General features: G+C 35.0%; 1 protein-coding gene across 2 annotated transcripts in view; it reads right to left on the reverse strand.

The window, feature by feature from the left end:
- Positions 1–13,933, reverse strand: part of LOC111147359 (inner mitochondrial membrane peptidase subunit 2) — an 861,050-nt gene that overhangs the window by 200,287 nt on the left and 646,830 nt on the right. For both annotated transcript variants that reach the window (XM_022503359.1, XM_022503360.1), the window contains exon 6: positions 9,239–9,341. In XM_022503359.1, coding sequence (XP_022359067.1) covers positions 9,239–9,341 — 103 coding nt within the window. The remainder of the gene's footprint in view (positions 1–9,238; positions 9,342–13,933) is intronic.

The following is a 13,933-nucleotide window of genomic DNA, read 5'->3' on the forward strand; positions in this document are numbered from 1 at the left end:
GATGCAAATGACACAGGGTCTCCAAAGCCCCATCAGTAGAACACGCCTCCTGGCTCCAATTCTGGCTACTGGATCAGAGAACTATACTTTCACTCACTCGATCCACCAAGTTTGACAAATTTTAATATACCACAAACCCACATGGGTCTTCCTGTCAATAATATCTAAAACTGTGGTTACTGTGATTCATTATCGGCTCTGTATATGGTTCTATCACACAGAAAAAATCACACCAGTCACTGACAATCAAACTGATTTTTTAATTCTTTCAAGTCATTTCAATAAATATAGCCAATAAGATGCTGACACAAAGCACAGTCATTTTTTAAAGATTACCTTATAAGCTTTAAGAAAATTTAAAACTTCCAAAGAAACTTATCTCCCAGAATCTCAGTCAAAACACAACGTCATTTACATAGTTTTGTTGTTTTTGTATTTAGAGAAGTACAGAGCAAAAATTTACCCAGTAAATATTTTATAAGTAGATATCCACTGAATGAGGAAATTCAATCTCAAACCTTGAATCACACTATATTTAATAGCAGTTTTTTTTTTCTCCTTTTATTGTCCAGACTAGGCAAGAGCAGATTTTTCTCTTCTTCTGGACCCCTCCTATTTCCCATTTTATTTTTTGTGAAAACACCAGTTATGTAGACAGACACCAATTATGCCTCAAAAATAATAAGATAAAGGTTTCAATTCCACTTTAAAAAATTCTAAGAGCTTATAAAATTGCTAAATTAATAACACTGCATGGATTTCACCAAATCTTGGCTCCTGACCCACTGTCAGGAAATATACATTTCTAATAAAATGAACATGCTTAATTCTGTAACTAAACAGCCCAAAGGAACGGTATCTGCCATAGCAATGAAGTCTAATGACAATTCTGCTGACATTTCTCCTATCTGAAAATGAAGTCATGTGGAAAATGATTTCTACACTAACAGAATAATTAAGACAGAAAGCAAAATTTGATTTGGTAGAAATGGAAGCTCAGATTGTCTCTGTTCTCCGTGGGGTGTACGAGAGGATGATATTATTTACTTCACCACTACCTTTGGTTGACATCATCTTTCCATACTCTCTTTTTTTAAATCCTTTTTTTTTTTTTTGATGTCCTAACTGTACAGTAACAAATCCAACTAAAAGTAGTACTAATCTCAAGGGATTTTTGTTTTTCTTTCGTTGTACAGGCCTTTCTCCATTTTGAATATCCCTCCAGAGAACGGGCTCTTTACCGACTCTTGGCCATCTTTGGTTATACGGATATTTTAATTATAGTGGCATTACTTTAACTGAGTTTGAACTTTTTATGAAATGTATGCCTGTGTTGAGCTCAGCCAAATGAAAATTATATCTAAATAAAATGTGAAGTTGTTCTGTTCCAGCATTGTTTAAGGGGAACTGTGAGAAACAACCAAAGGAATATGTCAAGCTACAACCCTCAAGAATCATTATTTTTCTATAAAATATAGATTATTTTAGTTCCTAACAAATTTTTAAATGAACAAAAGCATGTACTACAAGAAAACATCACCAATTAAAGTCTAAGCAACATGTTTCAAAGAAAGTGTGAATAGAACACTTTATTTGGATCCTGTCAACACAATCTAATGACCTTCTTCTTTATTTGAAAATGGCTGATTTTAAAGAAAAGTTACTCTAGCTGCTCAAGAGAACTTACATAAGCAAAGTGCTACACTTCAACAATAAATAAAATGAAATGTCAATTCATTTTCCTGCATCCACAAGATTATTCTGTATTGTATAAGCCGAGTGTTTTCAATGCAGCTGAAACCAATTAAGCACTCCAGAACTAAACCACTTCTTTCACAAAACATGCAGCATCTAAAGTGTTTTATGCAACACGAGATTTTACCAAACAGTTATTATTTCACAGATTTCAGAACACTCTGTTCTACTAAATCCTCCTAGGAAATTTTCTGTTTTTTTTTTTTTCTTCTGGATTTTTAGTACACAAACATCTACTCCTCGAAGAGGCCCCGTTGTGCCCCGACTTGGAGCACCTCTTACACTTTGTGTGTCTGCCTGATTGCCTGCCTCAGCCCTAGAGATCCTTCCTTGAAGTTGGAGTTGTAATTCAGTCATTGTTGTATCTGTTGACTCTCATCCCTTCTCCTTCCAGGCATCAGGGCATCCCTGATGACAGAGACCAAAGGTCTGGGAAGACCTGCAAGTTCAATGTGCTCCTTATTATGCAGGACTTGGATCCCAGTCCTTAGAATCTCCGAACATTGTAAACCCCAGATTCCATCCCAAGTCCCTGCTTTGTCCTGTGGTCTCAAAAATATAAAAATGTCCCTACCTGTTATCTTTCTTTCAGCTTTCTTGCATCTCCAGGAATCCTGTTTTGCTGCCCTAATTACATACCATATTTCTCTTTTACCAAAAATGCGTAGTGTAGGGAAAAAGTTAAAAACAGGCATGACTAGATAGTAAACCTCTTAAAATGTTCTTTTTCCACATGTACTACCTAATCTAGCAGCCAGTCTCTGGTTAGTACAATCCTCATTTCTCCTGATCCATTCTAGCCAACAGAATCCAGGCCAAAATCAAATGTGGACAAATAATAGATGCTCAAAATGTGCCTTGACAACTTAACAGAAAGACTTGTATAATGTAAAAATACAAATTTTGTTCATTTTCTTTACTTTTTCACTAGCTCTTAAAATTTTTAATTTTTTTTTTTTAAAGATTTTATTTATTCATTTGACAGAGAGACAGAGAGAGCACAATCAGGCAGAGCAGCAGGCAGAGGAAAGGGAGAAGCAGGCTCTCCATCAAGCAGAGAGCCCGACTCAAAGGCTTGGATCATGGCCTGAGCTGAAGGCAGATGCTTAACCGACTGAGCCACCCAGGCGCCCCTTCACTACCTTTTTTTAAAAAGTAAAAGACTTTGATCTTCATTAGGCTCAAAGGGAATTCTATGGAATTTTAATCTTCCTTTCAATGATTGCTTATATATCATCATTTGTAGATAATCCATTCATTGAATTAATAAGTAATATTTCTACTCCTCATTTATTCTAAAACTGTAATTTCCTGTTTGGTATATTTCCTTCAAGAAAACATTCTAGGGGGTTAATATTTTATTTAATTAGGTATCCATGATTTTTTTTAGGTTAGCCATTTTCCAAATGACTTGGAACTAAAAAGAATTCATACTTAGTACAACTTGCAGTTTCCCTTTGCAGATAAAGGCAGTATATCATGCATAGTTTCTACATCCAAATTGTTCAGTTCTGCTTCACGGTACCTACACACAAATTGTTCACAAGGTGACACTATGATCACAAACCCAAAAATCAAAACACTTTTATACGTTTCTGGAAAGGTTATCTTTGCCTTGAAATGTTTAAGCCCAAAGTTCTTTTTCTAATGTTCTTTGCTCAATGAAGTAAAAATGAATTACTTGATTTAGATACTAAGTAACTAGAATTGTAACATATATGCTTTACAAGAAATCACTACATAGCAAACAGTGAGAGGATCTCAGTGTCTTGTGACTTAGAGCTAGATGGAATGAAAGAAAAACTTCAAAGAGAGAAAATGTACAAACCCAGTGGAAGACATGGCAAGAGTCACATTTGTGTTTTCACCAACAAGGAATGAATAGTTATGAGGATATTTCAAATATAAGTACTGAGAAGAATATAGTAAATGAAAGAATGAAATGCTGTATGCATTTTTAACTGATGAAAATCTGCGAATCTGAAATAGTTAAAATTTACTATGTGAATATTCACAACTATGCATGTACACACACAAATACTTGCTTTTAATGTGCTTTCGTTTTTAAGTTTTTAAAAAAGATTTTACTTATTTTGAGAGCAGAAAGAAAGCATGAGCAGGGGGAAGAGCAGAGGGAGAGCAGAGGGAAAGGGAGAAGCAGACTCTCCAATGAGCATGGAGCCCAACACAGGGACCCCAGGAGTGTGATCATGACCTGAGCCAAAGGCAGACATTTAACGGACTGAGCCACCCAGGGGCCCCAATGCACTTTCATTTTAAAGCAAGCAGAAAATTCATCAATATCGATGATAATCAGTTACTTCTGAGTGCTTACAAAGAACAACAACATGGCTACAGGAGAAAGTGTCTTAATATTTTCTACACTTTCTACGAAAGTAGGGATGGCAAAGAGAAAGACACTAATTTCATAGAACAAAAGAATTGGTAAGAGAATAGTTTATCAAATATTCTAAGCAATCATATACCAGTATATCAGAATCATCAGATACTTTTAATCTATAACCCAGTAAAACAAACTAACTGGAAAACACTTCTAGATAATTATCATAGTTTTAAAGGAAAATTATAGAAGCTATTTCTCACACTAGAAATCTAAGCTAATGTCATACCTTAGTGAATCCATATTGTAAGATAGGACATTTTCTATCTTTGTGTTATGATGATGTATTCAAGAGGTTTAGCATGAAGATAGTCCACAGAGATATTTTTCATGATTGAAACATTTGCTACCTAATGATATATGTGATATTTTTCCCGCTGGTCATAAAACCATCAACATATTTATAAAACGTAAGAGTCAGAATGAAACTTAGAAGTCATTTACTTTAAATGCCTTTATCTTACTTTCTAAAAGAATTAGGTTGTTTTTTTTTTTCTAATTATAAAAATAATAAAGGGGCACCTGTGTGGCTCAGTCATTAAGGTTCTGCCTTCAGTTCAGGTCATGATTCCAGGGTCCTGGGATTGAGCCCAGCATTGGGTTCCTCTCCCTCTCCCACTCTCCCTGCTTGTGTTCTCTCTCTCTCTCTGTGTCTCTCTCTATCAAATAAATTAAAAATAAAAATAAAAAATAAAAATAAAAACTGGCTGCAAATCTTAAAACAAAGAAAAAGTACAAAGGTATAAAAAAGAATCAACCATAGTTATAACATCTGGAGACAATTAACACAAATTGTATATTTTGGTCTTTATGCTTTTACTTAAAACAATACCATGAACATTATGTCATGTATGTCACAAATATAATTTTTAATGACTACCCAATATTTCAACCTCTGAATGAACCACACTTTAGATACTCTCTTATTTTAGGTTGTTGAGGATGTTTACTAAAATTGTGATGATGTGTCTTTGGATTATATATATCATAGGAGTACAGTTAAATAAATTTTATCACTCATTGAGATAAAATATATACTTTTATTATGTATTTATTTAAGATGGATTCAGAGAAGAAAAAACTCTTCCTTTCATACATGAGGAAATGTAGACCCATACAAGGTAATTGATTGATGAGGTCCATAACCAAAATTATCTGATTTTCTGTTTCTTTTTATAATGTCATTCTCTATAACTTAAAAGTATAGCTGTTGGATCTTGTTCCACTGTATGTACTCTATTGCTATATCAATATTGCTATCTTTAAATTCATAATCCATTATTCATCTTTTACTCATAACTATTTCATTCCCTCTTGAAAGCATCCATAGAGTGGCAATAAAACAAATCAGAAAAGCAAATTGAAATGTTAAAGAATAAATAAGAAATAATAAAACAAAGTAGAAAATCACCAGAATGAGATATTCTTTCTTATTCTTCTTTAGATTTCAAGCAAAAGTCTACCTGAATATGGAAAAAGTCAGCTCCATTATGATTGCTAATAGGTCAAAATTTAAAACAAACTAGGTAAATTCTATTATAGAGTATAATTACTATTTAAAGAGTTAAAGCATGTAAAACTATATGGGTACATTTCTGTAATTATTTGGGAGGCAAATGAAGAATAAAGACTTCAACCAGTTTCCAAAAAGTCAAGATAAGCACATCAGAGACAATCCTGGCTGCCTTAAGATGGATTGTTTACATCAAAAACATATGCATTCCCTCCTTCCAAGGGGAGAAATGAATCAACCATCCAGAAAGCCTAGAGCTTACTGACGGACCTTCCACATATGACCTTCAAGTACACTGAATGATACCCAAAAAATGCAACTTAGAATTATTGGAAAAATATAATAATTTTCAAGTATGTATGAATTTTAAAATTGAGGATTATTTTAGTTTTTAAGAATTACAGAATCTTGGGACGCCTGGGTGGCTCAGTTGGTTAAGCAGCTGCCTTCGGCTCAGGTCATGATCCCAGCGTCCTGGGATCGAGTCCCACATCGGGCTCCTTGCTCAGCAGGGAGCCTGCTTCTCCCTCTGCCTCTGCCTGCCATTCTGTCTGCCTGTGCTTGCTCTCTCTCCCTCTCTCTCTCTGACAAATAAATAAATAAAATCTTTAAAAAAAAAAAAAAAAAAAAAAAAAAAAAAAAAAAAAGAATTACAGAATCTTATTTTTTATTTTTTAGAATTATAAAAACTTTAAAATAATCACCAAAATATTCCAATAACCATTTATTAATCAAAAACGGAATCAGAGGGGCACCTGGGTGGCTCAGTTGGTTAAGTGCCTGACTCAGTTTTGGCTCAGGTCATGATCCTGGGATCCAGCCCTGTATGGGTCTCCATGCTCAATGTGGAGTCTACTTGAGATTCCCTCTTTCCCTCTCCCTCTCCCCACTCATGATCTCACTCTCTTTCTCACATAAATAAACAACAAACAAATAAATCAATAAAATATATTTTTAAATGCAACAAGAAAACTCTATACTCTAATATCACAGTGATTTCACAATATCACAATTTAGCTTTAAATAAGGATTGTGCATTTTATTTCACTTGTTTCCCCTTTTGTCCTTTTAAGACGTGCTTGGGAGCATCAATATTAATAATTTTCCTAGTCATAAATGCTATTGGTACACAAAACAGAAGAGTTCATTGTAATAGTAAAAAAAAAAAAAAAAAAAAAAAAAAAAAAGATTCACTGTAACTCATCAGATACAAATAGCTTTATACAGGACATGACAAATGTTTTCCTTCATCCTAGAAAGGTTCTTCACTTAATTTTGACAAATTAAAATAAAACTAGTTAAGCGAATGGACATTGATAGTTTAGCCCACCCCATGAACCAAGGGACTTAATGTTTGTTTATTTGTTTATAACAATTAAAAAGGGAGGAAAACAACTGCTAAATTTCACAATGGTTTTGTGCCTCAGAATCTTGTACCAGTCATGTTATATTGAACAAGTAGACTTCATTTAAAAACACAATTTTAGCCAAATGGCATTAAAGGGCTGCACACAATATATCTGTCAATGTTTTGCATACTGTAGTTTTTATTATAATAAACAAAAGGGATCCTTCATAATGGTTCTTACTTTCTCTATTTATTTATGCATTTATCTATCTATTTTTAGAGAGAGAGTGCATGCACTCGAGCAGGGGGAGGGGCAGATGAAGGGGTAGAGGGAGAATCTTAAGCAGACTCTACACTAGGAGCCCAGGTGGGGCTCAGTCTCAAGATCCTGAGATCATGACCTGAGGAAACTCAAGAGTCCCACGCTTAACCAACTGAGCCACCCAGGTGCCCCACTTTCTCTTTCTTTTAAAGATCATTACACTGAGGGTTATAGGCAATTCTCAGTATTCTGGCTATCAACTCTATCATTTTCTCTCCCAAGTAAGAAAGCATATGGAGTATGATAAATTGACAATAATATTAGTTATATAAGCAATATTGTATTGGCTTTATTTATTCATAACGAAAATGCAAAGCAATCTCAAACTTCAGGACTTTATTATGAGTACCTAATTATTCACCACACACCTCACACCTGATAATAAAACACAGTAATTTTAACACTTGATTTCAGAGTCACTACCCTATTGAATTAAAACCCAAACCAAAGTTAACCAAAATTTTAATGTGGATTTGGCCAACAACATGATACACTCAAGAGATTTAATCTCATTGATGAGAGAGAAATAAAACTTCTTTTAGATGATTTATTTTTACTTTCAAGTTGCTACTAATTTTTTTCCGAAGTCACTTCTACTACACCCTAAATGACCTACATTTCCAATCTGTTCATCCCATCTTTGATATACCCTAAAAAGATTAAATTGCATTTTTGTAATGATTAAAAGCAAAATTTTTGCATTAAAAGGCAAAGAAGGCCTTAGAAGATTTTATTATCATCACTGCAAACCCTCCCCCCAAAAAGAAGTAGGAGTAATCTCATATAAAGTTTTCTTCCACATATCTATATAATACCCATTCAAACCCACCTCTCTTACTGTTCTTTTAGCCAAAGGTAAGTCAAAGTGACTGCTCCTCTAGTGACAATAATAGTGTTCACTCATAATACGTGATAGGAATTGTTTTATAGACCACCAACATTGAGTTTTAGACAAAAGCATGTGGGTGACTGTTTTTGCAAACATAGCTGAACATGCTCGATATTAATTTACACATACATAACAAGTATAGATAGGTCTAGCTATAGAAAAATCTAATGAGCTCAAGACCCAAGTTTTTAAACAGACCTAGGTAACTAGAAGTCAGTTTCTACTAACTAAAATATTCTGCACTTTATATAATGCTTTATTTCAGGAGTTCACAGAGAACTTCCATAAGCGTTCAAAATGAAAACAATGACAAAATATCAGTTTAATCACATATTTCATAGAATATAAACAAGGCATAAGGAGTGTGCGCATTTCTGTTATTAATTGTGAACAAAATGGGACTTAGCAATATGATTTCCATCATACCTGCATTTTTGACAAATATAGAAAATTGATGCATATAGGTCTTTCACACATTGTATCTATTAAACACTAACTGGAAACATAAAGCACAAAGTGTTTCTGTGGAGAAAAAAAAACTAGAACTTCCTACTGGGATTTAGTTAGCCAGTGGAAACCATCTTCGGTACTTTATTAAAGGATCTAAGTTCTTTTCCATGAAACACACACACACCCACCACTTCACAGTTTATATTATTTATATAATATTTAAAAGGAATTTTTCAGGGCGCCTGGGTGGTTCAGTGGGTTAAGCCTCTGCCTTGGGCTCAGGTCATGATCCCAGAGTCCTGGGACTGAGCCCCGCATCAGGCTCTCTGTTCAGCAGGGAGCCTGCTTCCTCCTCTCTCTCTGCCTGCCTCTCTGCCTACTTGTGATCTCTGTCTGTCAAATAAATAAATAAAATCTTTTTTTTTTTTTAAAGGAACTTTTCAAATATAAACTGCTTCACTACACAATTCACAGTCTTGGCTGGATTACCTGAGCAACCCACCTGACATAAGTTTGTTCCTATATGTATCCAATTATTAGCATGCAACAAGATGACTTACCGGCCCAAAAGAATTACTGTCAAAACTGTGTCCATGATGATCACCTTCAACCCAGATGTGACCCCGGGGAACTTTGACATACCGATTTTTGTGTCCGATGGTTCTAGAAATAAAGAATATACATAACCACTGAAATAAGAACAGAAAGATCAAGTAGTTGAGCATACAAATAAATAAAGGGCAAAATGCTATTGCAAAGATGCAACAGATAATTACAGATGAACCATGAAGCTACTCTATAACTTCTTTTTTAAGTAACATTGGGTTAGAACCTTGTAAAACCTATGCATGGTATTTTTTTTTTTTCACTTTTTACTTTTCTCACTTTTTTTTTCACTTTTCTCTAGGTAAGAAGGTTGCTAAAATATAAAGCAGTAGCACCAAATACTACTGGGGGGGGGGGCAGAGGGAAAATGAGAGAGAATCCTCAAACAGACTCCTCACTGAGTGTGGAGCCAATGCAAGGTTCCATCCCAGGACCCAGAGATCATGACCTGAGCAAAAATCAAAAGTTAGATGCTCAACTGACAAGTCACCCAGGTCCCCAGGAACATTGTATATTCTTTTTTTTTTTTTTAAAGATTTTATTTATTTATTTGACAGAGAGATCACAAGCAGGCAGAGAGGCAGGCAGAGAGAGAGGAGGAAGCAGGCTCTGTGCTGAGCAGAGAGCCCGATGCGGGGCTCGATCCCAGGACTCTGAGATCATGACCCGAGCCAAAGGCAGAGGCTTAACCCACTGAGCCACCCAGGCACCCCAACATTGTATATTCTTAGGGTTGACAAGGAAATGGAATAAGGAAAGGCTCTCTCATACAGTGTTGGTGGCAATATAAAATGATACAACCTTTTTTCCTATTTTGCAATTTGGGACTGATTTTCATCAAATTTGTGAGGAGACTAAAATGTACACGCCTTTAACCTAATTATTATACTGTTCTCTAGAAATCCATGCCAAAGAAATAATCAGAAATATGAATAAATATTTATTATCAGGAATATTCAACACAAACTTTTTTTTTTTTTTTTTTTAAAGAAAGACTGCCACATGCAGTGCCCTATTTGGATGTGTCTGGAGTCTTGGAAGCTTAACTACCTTACATTCTACAAATGGACCTGGGCAGCTCCTCTGCAGGTTTTAGCAGGGGAATCCTATACTCTTGACCAAAGAACAGTGCTCCTCTATTGGGAAAGGTCGTCCTCTTCCACAGAGCGAGTAGCACTTGTCAGGAGGGTGCAGCGAGGGAGGAAGGGGACACTCGCCTAGCCAGCCAGATCAGCTGAATCAACCCTGGCGATCAATGGGGTGACAGATATCGCAGCCAGATCTCCCTCACATCCTCAACACAAGCTTTTTTTTTTTTTTAACACGAGCTTTTTTATATCATATACATATTTCCTAAATATTCTACAATATGGGAATGGTTAAATAAATTATGATACAACCAATTTAATAAAAGGAACAAGATTAGAATAAATATTAACCAATTCTATAACAATAAATTCTTTTGAGGACAAAGACTTCTTTTTGTTTGTTTGTTTGTTTTATTTATTTGTTTGTTTGTTTGTTTTTTTACTTCCCAAAGCATTTGGGAAAATGCCTAGCCTAAAAAAGCTTCTCCATAATGTTGGTTGAATGAATGAATGAGTGAATGTCACCTTAAGTCTACAGAACTAAGCATAGACACTGAGGTTTGTGAGCTATTCTTTGGTATAATCCCTTTCAGACCATTTTTGTTAGTTAGGAAGCTGTATGTGTCCAGAAGAATACATTAAAAAAAAAAAAAAAAAAGAAGTCTACACATAAATTGGTGCTATAGAAATTAAAACTATTCATTATCTAGAATGGTTTTTAATTTTCAAGATAACTTCAGTGTTGAATTACTTTGCTTGAAATCAGTAAATCATTCATGCAAGGAAGCAATGTTGTGGCCATTAGAAGCCCACAGTAAGTTAATGACTGTCGTTTATTTTTAATTACTACTGGGAAGAAGAGTTTCAGCTTTCTAAAGAAAAGTGAAAACAAGTTGAACACATCTCACCGTCATATACTCTGTAATACAAGAGTTCTTCAATTAAAATCTGTCAATTAGTTCTTAACATCACTACTGCTTTTATCATGAGATTGTCCCTAAGAACTAATATCCCACATCAAGTGTTAATGACCAGAGAAGACCCTTTTACTTAATTGTTGGCAAGGCACACTTTCCTATTAAGTCCAAACATTTGTTCACCTTATTATGCTGGTTATTTTGGATATTTAGAAAGAAAACAATTACTCATTTTGTCTCTTCAAACAGAAGTATGAAATAAAACCAGCGTAAAACCATCTCTGTAATGAAATGGTAGATGTTAAGTCAAACATATTCTTCTGGAAACCAGAAGACTGATATAAAACTCAGATTCAGTTTCAATGTCATATGAACCAGGGAGTCAAGATACTTGTGATAGAAAATGACAGTATTGTAAAATTACCAGTGACAGTTGCACATTTCCTTGCATTGACCATCTTACCTAAAAAATCTGAATACACCCATCTTTCCATCATTTTCTAGCCCCTTATAATGCCTTATTTTTCTTCACTGCAACTACTAACACTTGACATTCATTTATTGGGGTTTTTGTGTTTATTGCCCATCTCCACCCCCCCCATCCTGCCCACCCCGCCCACCCCCGCCAACTAGAATGTCAACTTTGGAACTTTGCCTTTCTTGTTCACTTTCTTTGTACCCCCAGAGCCCAGAAGAAAGCATTTTACAAAGAGTCCTACAGATATTTGCTAAATAAATGACCAAATGACTGAATAACTGAAGAATAAAAAATACCATAACAAAGGCAAAATAATAGGGTGGAAAGTTCAGAATCCGAAAGTTCAGTTATCTTGCTACTAGAACTCATAAGTAATCTTGTGAAAGTCACTTAGCGTCTACCTCCATCAGTCTATCTTTAAAATAGGATGAATAAGACATACCCCAACTGTGTTGAGATGAAGGTCAGTAGTTAAATGAGAATATACTGGAGAGGTCACTAGAGAGCATAGTCTCTGCAATCAGCCTCTTTTGGCTTCTCTATTTGACTGAACACTTTCAAGTTCGTGTGACCTTGAGAAAGTTGATGCAACTCTGTCAGTGTTCTCATTTGGAGAACAGAGCAAATAATGGTACCTGACTCAAAAAGTTGTTCCATGAATAAAGTGGTATGTATTAAACACTTGACAAATGGATTGTCATATAGTGGAGACTGTTTTTAAGCACTCATATAGTTCTGATATAGTAAGAACCCAATAAGTGGTAGTTATCATTGCTATTGTCTTCTGTTGTCCACTGTTTTTTCTTTTCATAATTCAGAATGTATTCAGCCTCCACTATCTATTAGCGTCAGTCTCTTAAAATTACCTGAGCTACGCCCCAATAATTTCTTTTCCCCACAGTTGCACTGTGACTACAGACTATTTTTTAATCTTACAATAAATCTTTTTTTTCTTTTTATTCGTATGCTCTTCTGGGATACTCTAAAACTTATATGGGAAAACACAATCTGCTTGTGCATATTTAAAGATGCAGAGAGTAGTAGGTGAAAACACAATCTATTTGGGTTTTCACTTAATAATCACTTGCATTTTTTAATGTCACAGTGCTAATAGGAGTGGTTTACCTTGATACCAGACAGGTGTGAAAGAACACTTTGAGCTGTAGAACTCTGATAAAATTCATTCCATTTGCATAGCGCATATTTCTTAGGTTGCAGTCTAACTTTTTAAAAAATAACCAAAGAAGCTTTAGAAAATACGATGCTAAAATATCGAGCTGGTTCCTTTTAGGACTGCCAAAGAAATATAATACTCCTAATAGAATTCCTCTGGAGAAGGAATTTTAAATAGCTTTGTGCTTCTAAATTCACATAAAAGAAAGACAAGATAATCTTTCAGGTGATTTAACAGTTAAGTGAGGTGTCAGCATACAAGGTTGTATGTATCTATGGCTTGCAAATAATTTTGGTTTGACAGTCAAAAATGAGGTCTGTATGGTATTTTAACTACCTATCTACAAAGAGGCATTTTGAGTACTAGCTTTACCAAGACAAGTTACTAGGTCTTATAAATGGAATGAAGAATGATTGCCTCCAATTTGATTTGACCTTGAAAACATTTTTTAGGGGCGCCTGGGTGGCTCAGTGGGTTAAGCCGCTGCCTTCGGCTCAGGTCATGATCCCAGGTCCTGGGTTCAAGCCCCGCATCAGGCTTTCTGCTCAGCAGGGAGCCTGCTTCCTCCTCTCTCTCTGCCTGCCTCTCTGCCTACTTGTGATTTCTCTCTGACAAATAAATAAATAAAATCTTTAAAAAAAAAACATTTTTTAAAAAATTTTGGAGTCTTTTGAGTGTCATCAGTTGAATACAAAATTATCAATATAAGCCTTGATACCACAAGAAGGAAAAAAAAAATCATATTTAAAGTATTTTCCAAATAGACACACAAATACATACACATTCTTAACTTGTGTAATTAGAATTAATAATTCATGATTTGTTAAGTATTTTTGTTTCTTTATTTTTCAAACAATTATATTGATTATTCTCATTGTCCAAAGTAGTGGCTTCCCTGAATATGTTTACTGCTCCCTGAATCCTAGACCCCTGGTTTTCATTATCCTGAAGGGACTCTCAGGACTCAGCAAGATCAGGAACTGGAATGAGAA

Source organism: Enhydra lutris, unplaced genomic scaffold (genome assembly GCF_002288905.1).
Source record: "Enhydra lutris kenyoni isolate GAN:26980312 unplaced genomic scaffold, ASM228890v2 scaffoldscaffold16, whole genome shotgun sequence".
Classification (NCBI taxonomy): domain Eukaryota; kingdom Metazoa; phylum Chordata; class Mammalia; order Carnivora; family Mustelidae; genus Enhydra; species Enhydra lutris.